We start from the raw sequence: 13,973 nt of genomic DNA, 5'->3' as shown, positions 1-13,973 counted from the left end.
CGCCCGCGCCGCCTGCTCCGCCACAGGATGAGCGTGGGCTGGGGAACTGGCAGCACTGAAAAGCCTCGATCTGCGCCTTGCTCCGGAGCCGCTTTCAGCAAGAGGTTGAATGGCTGGGAGCTTCATTCATGCTGCTCTCAAAGCAGGTGGAGAGGAAGACACTGCCACTCGTGGAGGCGGGGTGAGTTCTCTCCCTGCAGGGCCCCACCGTGGAGGCGGGGTGAGTTCTCTCCCTGCAGGGCCCCACCGTGGAGGCGGGGTGAGTTCTCTCCCTGCAGGGCCCCACCGTGGAGGCAGCGGCCTGAAGGTGGCGCCTAGGAAAGCAAAATATTTGACATTCCAATTATTCCTTTCATAAGAGGCCAATTAGCAAGTTATTTTGAAGCTTCCATCAAAAGGTCACCCCCTCCTTGCTTGTTTTTCTGCCCCTATACATGCAGCATTTTGGCGCATCCCCATACTGGCAGTGAGTTGGCCCCGCCTCCATACACACAAAATGCAGGCTCCGCCCCATAAATGTACTGTCTTGGCCCCGCCTCCATACACACAAAATGCAGGCTCCGCCCCATAAATGTACTGTCTTGGCCCCACCCCCATACACACACCATGCATGATCCGCCTCATAAATGTAGTGTCTTGGCCCCACCCTCATACACACACCATGCAGGCTCCGCCTCATAAATGTAGTGTCTTGGCCCCACCCCCATACACACACCATGCAGGATCCGCCTCATAAATGTAGTGTCTTGGCCCCACCCTCATACACACACCATGCAGGCTCCGCCTCATAAATGTAGTGTCTTGGCCCCACCCTCATACACACACCATGCAGGCTCCGCCTCATAAATGTAGTGTCTTGGCCCCACCTTCATACACACACCATGCAGGCTCCGCCCCATAAATGTAGCGTTGGCCCCATCCCCATACACACACCATGTAGGCTCCGCCCCATAAATGTAGTGTTGGCCCCACCCCCATACACACACCATGTAGGCTCCGCCCCATAAATGTAGCGTTGGCCCCACTCCCATACACACACCATGCAGGCTCCGCCCCATAAATGTAGTGTGTTAGATCCACTCCCATACACACACCATGCAGGCTCCGCCCCATAAATGTAGTGTGTTAGATCCACTCCCATACACATCGGAATTTGGTCCCCCCACCCTCTTCCAAGCAATATGTTGTCCTCACCAACATGTACAGTGTATTGGTCCGACCTCCATGCATGCAGCTTGTTGGTCCCGCCCCACATGCCAGGCTGGGGATGGCTGCAGATACTTTCCTGGATCTGGGTACCCACTTGTGTACCACTGGACACATACCCTGGTGGGCCAGCGATGCCCATCCAGCTTCCTTATAGACGGCACAGGCGTGGGGTACAACAGGCTTTACCATTAGGGATTAAACATGCTTTATATGTCCATGTATGGTAATCACATACACTCCTAATCAGACAAGGGTGCTGTCTGCAGCTCTGTTCAGGGTAGGCTGTGGATTTTTCCCATCTGGTGTCTGCATTTTCTTGTTGCGACTGCGCCACCTGGTGGAAAGTGAGAACAAAGCTGTGAGCGCTGTCACAGTGAGCCTGTGTCCCAAATTCATCACCCTGGTGAAAGGATCCCGGACCAAAGAGCAGCCCAGGTGTGTTTCCCGGTGTGTTTTGTGGTGTTCTGACCCATTTCTCAGTCTTCGTGATCCGAGAGCAGAGGGTCCAGGCCAGCAGTGGGGGCTGCGGCCGGCGATTCACTGCCAAACTAAAGCTTCTGCCAAAGCTGAGAAGTGCGTGAATGGGAATCCGTGACAGATTCTCGGCCCGCCGCTCGTGAATGAGGCCCACAGGAGGCAGCGTCGGCTGTCAACAGCCTGGACAACTGATGTACAGCCCAAACTGCTGACCTGTCAGAACCTGCCAGGAAGCATCGCTGACCCAGCATGGCCTGATCCGGGTGGGACTCAGCTGTGTAGTCATCAGAATCTGCACAGGCTTCTGCTTCATACACACACAGACACACACATGCACAGAGCATTGTAATTATATCTTTTTGGGGACTATCCATTCATTTATATTCATTTCTGCATTGTAATCCCAGCATGATGACCTTAACCCTAACCCTAACCCTAACCCTAACCCTAACCTTAACCTTAACCATAATTAAAGACTACATTACATTGGTCCCCACAATATAATTCCACACGCACACACACACACACACACACACACACACACACACACACACACACACGTAGGGTATACCTATCCTTATGGGGCCCACTCATTCACTTCTATGGGAAAAATGCTAATGCTAACTATGACAACCTTAACCCCCACCCTGCCCTAAGCATAACCATAAGTAACAAAGCAAAATACAAGAGTTTTAGCATTTTTAGTTTTTTCATAGCAGTCACCGATTTTTATAAAATTGAGTTTTCCCTTATGGGGACCTGAAACCGACCCCCATAAGGGAAAAAAACGGATATGTATTACATTATGGGGACATTGTGTCCCCATAAGGATAGGTATACCCACTCACACACACACACACACACACACACACACACTCACACACACACACACACACACACACACACATATATATATATATATATTACTGTTACATGGTGGATGAACACCTCAGCTTTAGCTGGAAATTAGAGACAAAGCCAGGCTGCCTTCTGTGTGATCTTTACCAAACATAAAGTCATTTCAAAGTGCAATGGAAAGATGTCCTCTGCTCCAGGTAGGAGCGCTTCTGGGGGAAGAGGGGCCAGCAACCCCTAACATGCATGCCCCCCTCCCCATGGCCCCCCTAAATATGTATGCTACTTGTGTCCGATATAAATGTATTATTATCACTGTTACTTACATATATATTTGTGGGCACATTATCATGGGAGCGCTGGGTGGTCGAGCTGCTTCAGCTGGTGAAAAATATTCAAGCTTGTGGAAGAAAGACAGACCAAGCAAGAAATCAGACTCAGTTACATGTTTGTAAAAACTGTGACTGCCAAGCATTGCATAACATCGATTTCCAAAACTGTCTTTTGCTTCTTAATGCTGCCAATCTAGTGTAAGTAATACTTGGAGGACATTAAGGTCAAATGCATCTGCCCCCCCCCCCAACAGAACAACTGGCCCCAGTTTGCCCCCCCCCCCCCCTAGTTAAAATGGTCTAGAAATGCCACTGGCTCCAGGTGCTCAGGACGCCATGAATCTGCAGCGCTTCCCTGATCTTTCAATAGGAACAGATTTACCTTTGATCCTCACAAGGTTTCTGCTCCAGATAAACCGAACTGCAGGAATTAATATCGCCCTGGAAATGAAATGACACTGATTGCAGAGGAGATGCTTGATTCAGATTTGTCATTTTGGAATGAGTCTCATGAAAAGCAGCTTATTTCTGGTGACGGCCCTGCTGGACGTTCGACTCCTTGTGGTTGCTGACAGGCATCCTGACAGTAGCTCACAGTAAGATCATGTCACAGATTTTCTACATTTTCAGGCTTCACCTTCAGATCAATTTTTCGTTCCCATCTCGATTCGTCATTGGTGTTGACACACCTGTGGGAGATTATCGGTGGAATCCACGACCGCTGTGCGGGGTGAGTGTGATCGTGTATGTCACTGGTGACGGCGGGGGGGGGGAGACAGGGTGGGGCTTGGGGGGCAGATCAGTATGTTGCTACACAGAGGAAGTAGACAGAGGTGTCTTATAAGTAGAGGTTAGCTGAGCTGAATCTGTTTAGTCTCGAGACTAAGGGGGACATGATCCAGGTGTATAAGATTCTAACAGGTCGGGATGCTGTTCAGCCAAATATCTATTTCAATATAAGTTTAAATACTAGAACTTGTGGCCATAGGTGGAAATTAGAAGGAGAACATTTTAAAATGAATTTGAGGAAGTACTTCTTTACACAGCGTGTAGTTAGAGTATGGAATAGTCTTCCTGCTAGTGTAGCACAAGCTAAAACTCTGAGCTATTAGTTAAGTTCTCCCCAAATGAGCTTGATAGGCCGAATGACCTCCTCTCGTTTGTAAACTTCTTATGTTCTTATGTGTGCGGAACATTCAGCTCAATTCAATTTATTTTCATATAGCGCCTTTCAAAATGGAGTCACCCCAAGGTGCTTTACATGAGTGTGTGATACATTACAACATCATTAAGACAGAATAATACAGAAATGGGGAAAATGGAAGACAAAGAAATGAAAGAAAGAAAGTTAGATGACAAGGGAGGAGAGGAACCAAAAACTCCCAAGTAGGGAGAAAAAAAACCTCTGGGGGGTGGGGGTCCTGGATCAACTGGTTGCCCTGCCCACCCACACAGCATGTTAGCATTATTGAAAAAAAAAGTGTGTGCTTGCTTGCTAAAAGCCAGGTGTAAGCTGTGATTAAGGTCAAAGCCAAAGTCCATCAATGAGTCTGTTCTCCACGCTGGCCTGTGCAGGGTGGCAGATTGAAGGCTGCACCCACGACGTTACAGTTCGAAAGTCACATCCACATCAAAGACGTGCTCATTTATGCATGAAATGAGGGCGAGTCCAGAACAGACAAGTCTCTTGGAGATCAAAGGGGCACCAAAGCAACATCTGCACCATTTTCAATGCCTGCTGGAGCCACACAAAGCTGCCCATGCTTCTGGCACTTTCCGGAAGAAAAACATGTTTTGAGACCCATGGGGAGTCCCTGCTTTGCCGCACAGACTGCCCCCCTCCCCCAACGGGATCATCTTGGAGCAACACAGTGAATGTCACTGAGGATGAATGTTCGTAGAAGCGGTCTGCAAGCCTAGATGCTTGATTTTATACACCTTTATGCCCATGGGAGTGATTGGATCACCTGAACTCAATGATTTGGAAGGATGTCGCAATACTTTTGGCAATATAGAATTTTTTATTTTAGAATATAGTGATTAATTGTCATTGTTGACACACCACAGGACACGACAATGAAATGTGTTCTCTGCATTTAACCCATATGTGACATAGCAGGGGGCAGCTAATTCAGCGCCCGGGGAGCAGTGCTTGGGGCGGTACATTACTCAGGGTACCTCAGTGGTGCCCTGCTGGTCGGGGATTCGAACCTTTCAATTACGAGTGTGCTTCCCTAACCATTAAGCCACCACTGCCCATTAAGTATGTTAATCATGAAAAACTCTAGATTTATGCAGATTGTGTGCATTGTGCTTTGGAGCTGTGCATCCAGGATTTAAGTGAAGGCTGTGATTGTCATCCTACAGGAATCCACCTGAATATATTCTGTCCCTATAGATTTACCGACTTGGATGCTTATATGGCCTGGATGGGAGGGGATGATAAGCGCAAGAGCTCCAAGATTCTGATGTTTACTGGGCTGGCATTTTTGTGTCTGTGAAAACTACATGTGCAAATAAATCCAGATGTGGACTGTTGGAAACGGTGTGGCTGTGATTTCCCCTTCACTTTTCCAGGGATCATTGTACTGGGAAATCTGAAAGCTTCTGAAGCCATGGTGACCCCGGGCCAGGGTGTGGTGACCCCGGGAGAGCCGCCCACACAGCTCATGGAGACACGCCATCAGCACTTTGGCTCGTATTTCACTCCTATCCAGTTCTCTAGTACAACTACTCCTTTTACAAGTAATGAACATGGACTGTATCTCACTGTCACACTTACGGTGTTTTGGCGCCATCGTGTGGCCATAATAATTGTTTTCATTAGACAAGCCTTTAAACACCAGTATATTGGAACTTGGGGGCAGCATGGTGGTGCAGTGGTTAGCACTGTTGCCTCACGCCTCTGGGACCCGGGTTCGAGTCTCCGCCTGGGTCACATGTGTGTGGAGTTTGCATGTTCTCCCCATGTCATCGCGCTGGGTCTGGTTTCCCCCTACAGTCCAAAAACATACTGAGGCTAATTGGACTTGCTTAATTGACTGTAGGAATGCATGTGAGAGTGAATGGTGTGCGAGTGTGCCCTGCGATGGGCTGGCCCCCCCATCCTGGGTTGTTCCCTGCCTCATGCCCATTGCTTCCGGGATAGGCTCCGGACCCCCCGTGATCCAGTAGGATAAGCAAATGGATGGATGGATATTGGAACTCATTATGCTGCCCAGTTTGACCAATCATAAGAGCTTTCATGAAGACATGGAACTCAGGGAACATCTGTTGAGTGTAGGGACATCCATCAACTGTAAAATATCTTTCAATAATAAAACAAAGTCAGACTTTTCTCAGTTCCACTTTAATTACATCAACTTTTACAAAAATAAGTGCACCCCAGAGTTAAGTCCGCCACCTCATATCCAGAAGCCGGTACTTGGGGTACAGCACATGGGACATCCAAGTGCCAAGATGTGTGGGACTGGTGGAGTGCTCTGCGGTGACGTCTGGGAGGGCTGGGCCCTCCCCGGGTCCTTGGCAGCTCCACATGCCAGGCTCACAGGTCCTCCCGCTCCTCTGGAAGCTTCGACTCTCGAGGAGGTTCGGTGGATTCAGAAATGTCAGAGGGTCCAGAATCGGACTCATCCTGGCTGCCCTCTGCTGGGGCAAAAACAAACAAAAAAAAAACAACCCAACAGCAAATGATGTCATCGTAGACACACAAGGTTGGCCGATTTACGGCATCACATGGCACGGTCACTCACCCAAGGACGCCGCCTCGACACACGCGCCACCCTGGTCCTGGAAGCCGCTGGTGCAGATGCACCTGAAACTGCCTGCCATGTTGACACACTCGCGATGCTCCCCAGGACACGCTGACTCGGGCAACTCGCACTCGTTGATATCTGACCGGGGAACAGAATCAGGCTGCTAGCACTAAAATAACCAGCAGCTTCTTTTCAAATAACACCTGGGTTCGGGCCACTCACCTGCACATACTCCTTCTTCGTCCCTGTACCCATCTGCACAGGCCAGGCAGTACTCAGGCCCCGCCCCTCTGCAGCCCAAGCACGGCTTGTCACAGGCTTGGTCACATGGGTAAGGGTTTCAGGTAGGCGGAGCCAAAAGAGTTAGGAGGGTGGAGGAAGGGCATGATTTGTTTTAGGACTCAGAAACAGCCAGACACTGATTCTGCTCCCAGCAAAGTATCTCAGCAATTAACTTTCACAAGGGGCTGAATTGATTTCATCGCAAACGTAATGTAATTCTACCTAATCCTGTGCTTCTGTGGGCACTTTAAGCAGTCAAATATTCCCCAGCTGTTTCAATGAGTCTGTGGTGAAAGACTTGTAGGATTTTCCAGATGCATCTGGCCAATTAAAATATTTAGATTCATATTAAAATGACCTACAATGAAAAAGCATTATACTTTCTACATCTAAAGTAAAAAAATGTTGGCTCCTGGGGGTGTCAGACAAAATGCTGAGGGCAGAAGGAAAAATGATTGGTTCAAAAAGAGAACCAATCACATTGTAGAGGAGGTGGGTCCAAGCAACTAAAGGAGGCGGGACCAAGACACCCGATTGCTTGTTCCTGCCTCCTCTAGCTACTTCTGCGCTCAGAACATTTTTGTTTAAGTAAAAGTATACGTAATCTGTATTTGAAAATTTACTCTGAATGATATGGACTGCAGAACATGCATTTGGTTACACAATCGACATGTCTCCAGGGGCCTGGCCTATCAGAGCTGCTGAAGGTAGCTCTGAAAGAGGAAAAGCCGGACCAGCTTGATAAGATGCTACTTTATATATCTAAATGAGGCAGTAGTCATACTGTGCTTTTATACCTGAGATTTTAACCTTTATTACTTGAGAAAGGTTAAGTCACTAGCAAGGTACCTGCTAGCCTGATAACCAGAAGTCTGGTCCAGGAAAACCATGATAAGACTCTTGATGGAGAAATCATACCTTTACAGGAAAATGAGCCCTCTGTGTTCAGGCAGTACTGGTCCTCTTTGCAAGGTGGAGATTCCCCTGAACACTCATCCATATCTGTACCAAAGCCAAGAGCCCTAGGTCATCAGCTGAAAAGGCTTGGCTCTCCGAGATGATGGAACCTCCAAGAAACTTCTAATTACATTCCATGGCCTTCTCACCGTTACAGGTGCCCTCCTGGTCCTTCTCCCAGCCAGGCTTACAGTCGTCGCACTCCCGATTGGTGGAGCCAGTGCACGTCTTGCAGGAAACGTGACACTCTTCAGGACAGGAAAAGGCCCCGTTAACCAAGCCAGTGCTTCTTCACAGCCTTTCGTGGCCTGTCAGAAGGCGTTTACCTGTGCAGATGGAATGAGTGTCGTTGCGTTCCTCATTAAAGAACCCAGCGATGCAGTCCAGGCAAAACTCTCCCTCATATCCATGGCTACAGCTGCACTGGCCGTGACCAGCCCTGGTTCCGTCTCCGCTGCAGGCCCCGTTGCCATGGCATGGTCTCTCAGAACCTCCCACACAGGCTGTCGGAGAAACGGGTGGGTGCCCACGGGTGAAACGGTAACGGCACATGTGGCTGCCATCGACCACGGCGACGGCGGAGATCCTGGACAGGCCTTACCATTGCAGTCTGGACCAAAGGTTCCTTTTGGACAGCAAACTTTGATGGTATCGATGCAGAACCATTTAAAAAGATCCGGGTGCTTTGTTTTTCTGCAATCCAAAGATGAAGAAGTTAACCAGGTACCACATTTTACCAGCCATAAAAATATCCTTTATACCTTAAAATCAATAAGGAAGTCATGAGGAGATCAAGTCAAAAGGGAAAAAGGAAACTTCAGAGGCACGTTACAGAACAGGGTGAAGCACTACTGCGTACAGTATGAGATGGGCTCTCCTCTCCTCACCTCTTGAACCACCAGGTCTCAAATTGCTCCTCGTGCTCCTCCACCATCTGGTTGCACTCGAAGCTGCTGCTGTCGCAGACGTTCTCCAGGATTTCCACAAGGCGGATCTCGCTGCGGAGAGACAACACGAAGCACACGAAGTGGATGGGCTTGCAGATGTGGGCAGTGTAGGGGAATGTGGGCAGTGTGTGAGGCAGGAATCTGTAACCCTGATCAGATGGTCACCAGGTTAAATCCCAGAGTTGGCAGAATGATTTCACAGATGGGCCCCTGAACGAGGCCCTTAAGCCCCAATTGCTCCAGAGATTGTCTAACCCTGCTTTCTCAAAAACATATATTGCTTTATATAAAAGTACCTGCTAAATAAATGTATATGTGATGTATATGAAAAAACAAGGTCAACAATCCTTTAGGGTTAGTCTGAGGCCAGCTGACAGAACAAGACAGTTTCTAGAGTAGGGTTCCCCAGTTCTGGTCCAGTCTGTAGCACTGTACGCAGATTTTCCTGCTCAAAAGACCTTAATCAGCCAATTGCCGGGTTTAGTAAGAGTAATTGAATTCTGTGAACTGTGTGGCAAACTGGCCCAACCGGCACTTTAATTGGGGAAACCTGCTCTAGACAAGTGGTGGGAAGGTTGGAAAAAGTCCTACTACTCACACCCGAAATCACTCAACAGAAACATCTAGAAAGATGAAACACGTCACCTTCCTCAGCTGTGTAGAACTGAATTATCTTTATGGTACATTTGTTCCTGCTAAAATCTCAGCATCTGAATAGATACAGAAATGTCTGAGGGTCATAAGGTGTAGTTCTACATTTTAGTCTGAAAGTTTAGCTTGTTCACAATCACCAAATCACAAATGACTCGTGTACAAAATTCTCTGCCTCACCTGGTCTCATATTTTGACAGTTTTCTCTCTTCCCAGGCTGTGTTCCCTCCACCAAAGTTCTTCTTCGCTGTTCTGTCAAACTCCTGACAATGACACACACATACAGCACACCACACCACACACACGGACAATAAGATGTGTTAGTAGAGGGTGTTGTATGTGGTTCAGGTTAGGATGCTGTACCTATCACAGGAAATTGGCTCTTACGTCTCCTAGATGAAACGGGAGGAAAGACTCCCACGGCCAAAAATAACGAATTCTGAACCATTTATATGGATGGAAACTGAATTTATCAGACACAAACATAAGAACGGGCACCGCAGTGCAACCTTACCTTACTGAAGTTGTCAGTGATCTGTCTGCAAGTTGAGCAGGAATCTTTCAGTTTGGCTGCGTCAGTGCATCCAATGTGCAGAGCAAACATGACCGCAGTGAGCAGAGCCACAAATGATGCTATGGATTGCATCTTCCCTTAAAAATGCACAACGCAACCCAGCAAATGATGAGTTAATAATCATATCAAACAGTCGGCCCGTGCCCCTGACCCTTGGTCAGCACATCACAGCTGTCACCAGATGTAGAGTCTTAACGAGCGGCACGCTACTTTTCAAATTCATATTTACACCCGGCTTCACAGGGAAAAAACACTCATTCAGAGATTCCGGTTACACTTGTGGCTTTAACTGATTGGCTATCAACGCCCGTCCGTCAAGATAGCAGCCAATGAGATGGCGACACGCGCGAGCTAAACGACCACAGCCAGGCGTGACGGTGTGAGACGCGCCGGTTTCGACGCAGTGAGTTTTGTGTCTGAAGTCCATTTCTACTAAGGAGTCCCCAAAATAAACTAGAGAGAGCGCAGCACTGTGCGGATCTATTGAAACGACCCTATGTGATGAGCACATGGTTCCTGTAGATTTTTAAATAAAGTAAAGAAATAATGTGGAATAGTAAAAGCACACAGGCAGTTTAACAGGCAGCCTTGCTGCTCCTGCGACCAGTTCCTTCAAACAGAATCATAAGAGCCGGTGGATGTTTATTTTTTGTTTTGTTATAGCTCGCTACTGTTGGAAATAAACAAATGCAATGTATGGTATATACAACAGACTAGATACTGCACATTTTAGTACATAAGAAACACGTAGTGTCTGTGGTAGTGTAAATCCTGCTCCCTCAATATGATTTTTTATAGAATCACCAATTTGTACATTTGAAAGTTAACTGAACCCCGTCTCTGTTTTCGTTGCAGGTGGTAGCCTGCGAGCTAAGAGTGTCGCGGCTTAGTGACGTTGTGATCCCCACAACATGGCAGAGAGGGCTCGGGAAGGCGCTGGGCGCTATGGCGCTCTGTTGCTGCTGATTTTCGTGGGGTCTGTTCATTTGTGCGTATGCCCGTTCACGAAGGTGGAGGAGAGCTTTAACCTGCAGGCAATGCACGACCTTCTGTACCACAGACTGGACTTGGACAAGGTGATGCCCGCCGGTGAATTTCACTGCAGTGTAATAATAAGTCTACATGTTAATTTTGTTAATTTTAACTTAAATTCACTAAACAGTCGGTTTTAGCTGTCAGTTCATACCAAAGTAATCCATGGGCAGCGTAGTTCCTAGCTACATTAATTTTTCTCTGTTCGGTTAATAATGTTACATGTGACAAGGTGCTTATTTGAAGGAGACGTTTTTTTTTTTGCAGTATGACCACCTAGAATTCTCCGGTGTGGTCCCGCGGACGTTTCTTGGACCCCTTTTTGTATCTGCGCTTAGTTCTCCGCTGGTTTACGTGCTATCGCTCCTGGACGCCCCCAAATTCTACACCCAGATATTAGGTAAAGTGGGAGGTTGAGGCTGGGATCAGGGTTGGGAATGGCGCTGGGATGATTCATGCACCTAAGTGGAACCTTCTGCATTTTACAGTGCGTGCCTGCCTGGGGATATGTGTGATCCGTGCACTTTGGAGCCTACGGTGTGAAGTTCTGACCCGGTTCGGATCTCGGGTGGCGTCACTCTTCTGCATCATTAGTGCTTCGCAGTTCCACCTCATGTTTTACTGCACGAGGCCCCTGCCCAATGTGTTTGCCCTGCCCATAGGTATCAGACATAGCGTGCTGCTGCGTGTGTGATGATTTGAGTATGGTTTATATATAAGTATATATTAATACATCACATCTTTGTCATGCTCTGATTCCTGCCTGTTTCCTGCCAGTCCTACAGGCCTTCACATCCTGGATGCAGGAGAAATATGGCACCTTCGTCTGTCTGTCCGCCATAGCCATCATCGTTTTCCGCTCAGAGCTCTGCCTCTTCTTGGGTCTCATGCTGCTGATGACACTGATGAGCAGGAGATTCACGGTCCTTCAGCTCTTTAGCTACGCCATTCCGGCTGGCATAGTGTCTTTAGGTAGGAGCCGCCATCCCGCACCCCTTGTACAATGTGTGAAAGCATCTTCCTTGGGAAAGTCAGGGTTGGGTCTGATTTCTCAAAGTTCTTGTGACTGTCCTTCAGGTCTCACCGTCTCTGTTGACTCTTTGTTCTGGAGGCAGCTGATGTGGCCTGAAGGCCAGGTGCTGTGGTACAACACCATCCTCAACAAGAGCTCCAGCTGGGGAATATCCTTCACGTCAATCTTTCGGATGACGGAATGTGTCATGTCGATGTTTGCCACCATCTTCCCCAACTTGGCGTTCCATCCTTGACTGTTTCTTCTCAGTAGACTGCCCCCTTCCTGTGGTACTTCTACTCCGCGCTGCCGCGTGCGCTGGGTGGCACCATCCTGCTCGTGCCGCTTGGCCTGCTGGACAGACGGACACGAGTCCTGCTGCTCCCGGCACTGGGCTTCATCCTTCTCTACTCCTTCCTGCCGCATAAGGAGCTGCGCTTCATTCTGTACACCTTCCCTGTCTTCAACATCCTGGCGGCCTGCGGCAGCTCTCATGTGTATGCAGCCTGCTACGCACTGACCCTCTGTTACAGTGCTGTTTAAGGACTCCATTGTCTGCATCTAATATCGAAAGTTTTTGCTACTAGTCTTGCATGTTTGGAAAGGGTTCTACTTATTAATTTAGAAAAGTATCCCATGCTTTATAGGCTGAACAACTTCCATAAATCCTGGATGTATAAGATTGGGTCTTTGATGGTGTTCGGCCATCTCTTCTTCAACTCCATGTACACGGGGTTGTCTCTGTACGCCTCCCATCACAACTACCCAGGAGGACGAGCCATGCTAGATCTGCACAGCATGGTTCCGGCATCTTCAGGTTGGTCACGCTCATTCCGAGTCGCATTTACTGGGCTGTTGTTCATACCAGGTAAATATCTTCTCACTTTGTCGTCTTTTTCCTTTTCAGATGTGTCTGTTCATATTGACGTATTTGCTGCTCAGACTGGAGTATCTCGATTCTTAGAACTAAATGGTGATTGGAGGTGAGTTCCATCCCATTAGTTTGGCATAGATCTGTGGGACCCCTGTTAAGACCCAAACCTCTCTGCCCATCTGTCAGGTATGACAAAAGGGAGGACCTGGAGCCTGGAGACCTCAGAATGAGGAACTACTCTCATGTTCTCATGGAGGCGGACAAGACACGTGTAGTGATGCTAAGGGACTCTCACCGTCCCCTTGCCTTTGTCCAAGGCTTCAGTAAACTGGTCTTCCATGTGTTCCAGTTTCCCCCATTCAGTGTTAATCTGAAGGATAAAGTGGTTCTTTTGGAGAGAATTCCTCAATTAACTAGAACTATGGATTATTAAATATGAGTGAAGAATGGTTTCATACTGAGATGATTTTGTAAATGACATTGACAAAACTCTTGCTGTCAGAAGCTGGTTCCTTGCTTTGCTATAAAACTTAGTTTGACCATTGGCATATACAGATTTTGTATTTGTTACACTACCCACAAATTAATGTATTTCTTTGTAGCTGAATTGGTTTTGAGGTTTCTGAAGTTTAAAAAAAATTGGTTATTATATTTCAGTGCTACTTTGCATCGTATGGGAAATTAAGGATTATCATGACACAACAGTCATTGCTTGTTGAAATGAATGTAACAAGAGGTTAATTCCAGGGTTCATGCTGGAATATTAATTCACTGCCTGTCTGGGCAGTGTCTGACCTGGGTGAGACTAGGAACTATAACACAAATGTTAATATTAACGCATGTAGTCGCTAAATTACTGTTGAGCAGAATTTAAAAAGAGCCAATAAATGCATTGTCACTATCACAGTTGTCCCTTGCTTCCCGCGCAGAAGGAATGTGGGCGAGCTGCTCTCGGCTGGTAGGCGAAGACACACAGGGGTTGTGAAACTGGATCTCTGAGCTCTTCCTGTCTGAAC

At 47.7% G+C, this 13,973-nt stretch overlaps 2 protein-coding genes across 2 annotated transcripts; one reads left to right on the top strand and one right to left on the bottom strand.

The window, feature by feature from the left end:
• Positions 1-6,206: 6,206 nt before the first annotated feature.
• creld2 (cysteine-rich with EGF-like domains 2) lies at positions 6,207-10,327 on the bottom strand. The gene is made up of 10 exons (XM_049005985.1): positions 9,980-10,327; positions 9,646-9,728; positions 8,755-8,865; positions 8,469-8,560; positions 8,194-8,370; positions 8,017-8,115; positions 7,829-7,912; positions 6,851-6,946; positions 6,626-6,766; positions 6,207-6,521 (listed from the first exon to the last, which is right to left on the bottom strand). Exons 1-10 carry the CDS (start codon positions 10,109-10,111, stop codon positions 6,418-6,420), a joined length of 1,119 nt encoding a protein of 372 aa, XP_048861942.1. The 5' UTR covers positions 10,112-10,327; the 3' UTR covers positions 6,207-6,417.
• A 185-nt stretch (positions 10,328-10,512) lies between these two features.
• Positions 10,513-13,858, top strand: alg12 (ALG12 alpha-1,6-mannosyltransferase). Its single transcript, XM_049005984.1, has 10 exons — positions 10,513-10,673; positions 10,895-11,115; positions 11,339-11,471; positions 11,560-11,733; positions 11,849-12,043; positions 12,149-12,253; positions 12,358-12,580; positions 12,731-12,900; positions 12,991-13,066; positions 13,144-13,858. The coding sequence occupies exons 2-10, from the start codon at positions 10,951-10,953 to the stop codon at positions 13,388-13,390; spliced, it is 1,488 nt and encodes a 495-aa protein (XP_048861941.1). The 5' UTR covers positions 10,513-10,673; positions 10,895-10,950; the 3' UTR covers positions 13,391-13,858.
• The last annotated feature ends 115 nt before the right edge of the window (positions 13,859-13,973 follow it).

Source organism: Brienomyrus brachyistius, chromosome 1 (genome assembly GCF_023856365.1).
Source record: "Brienomyrus brachyistius isolate T26 chromosome 1, BBRACH_0.4, whole genome shotgun sequence".
Taxonomy (NCBI): Eukaryota; Metazoa; Chordata; class Actinopteri; order Osteoglossiformes; family Mormyridae; genus Brienomyrus; species Brienomyrus brachyistius.
Note: the sequence above shows the minus strand (reverse complement) of the source record. Positions and strands in the feature narration are given on the sequence as shown.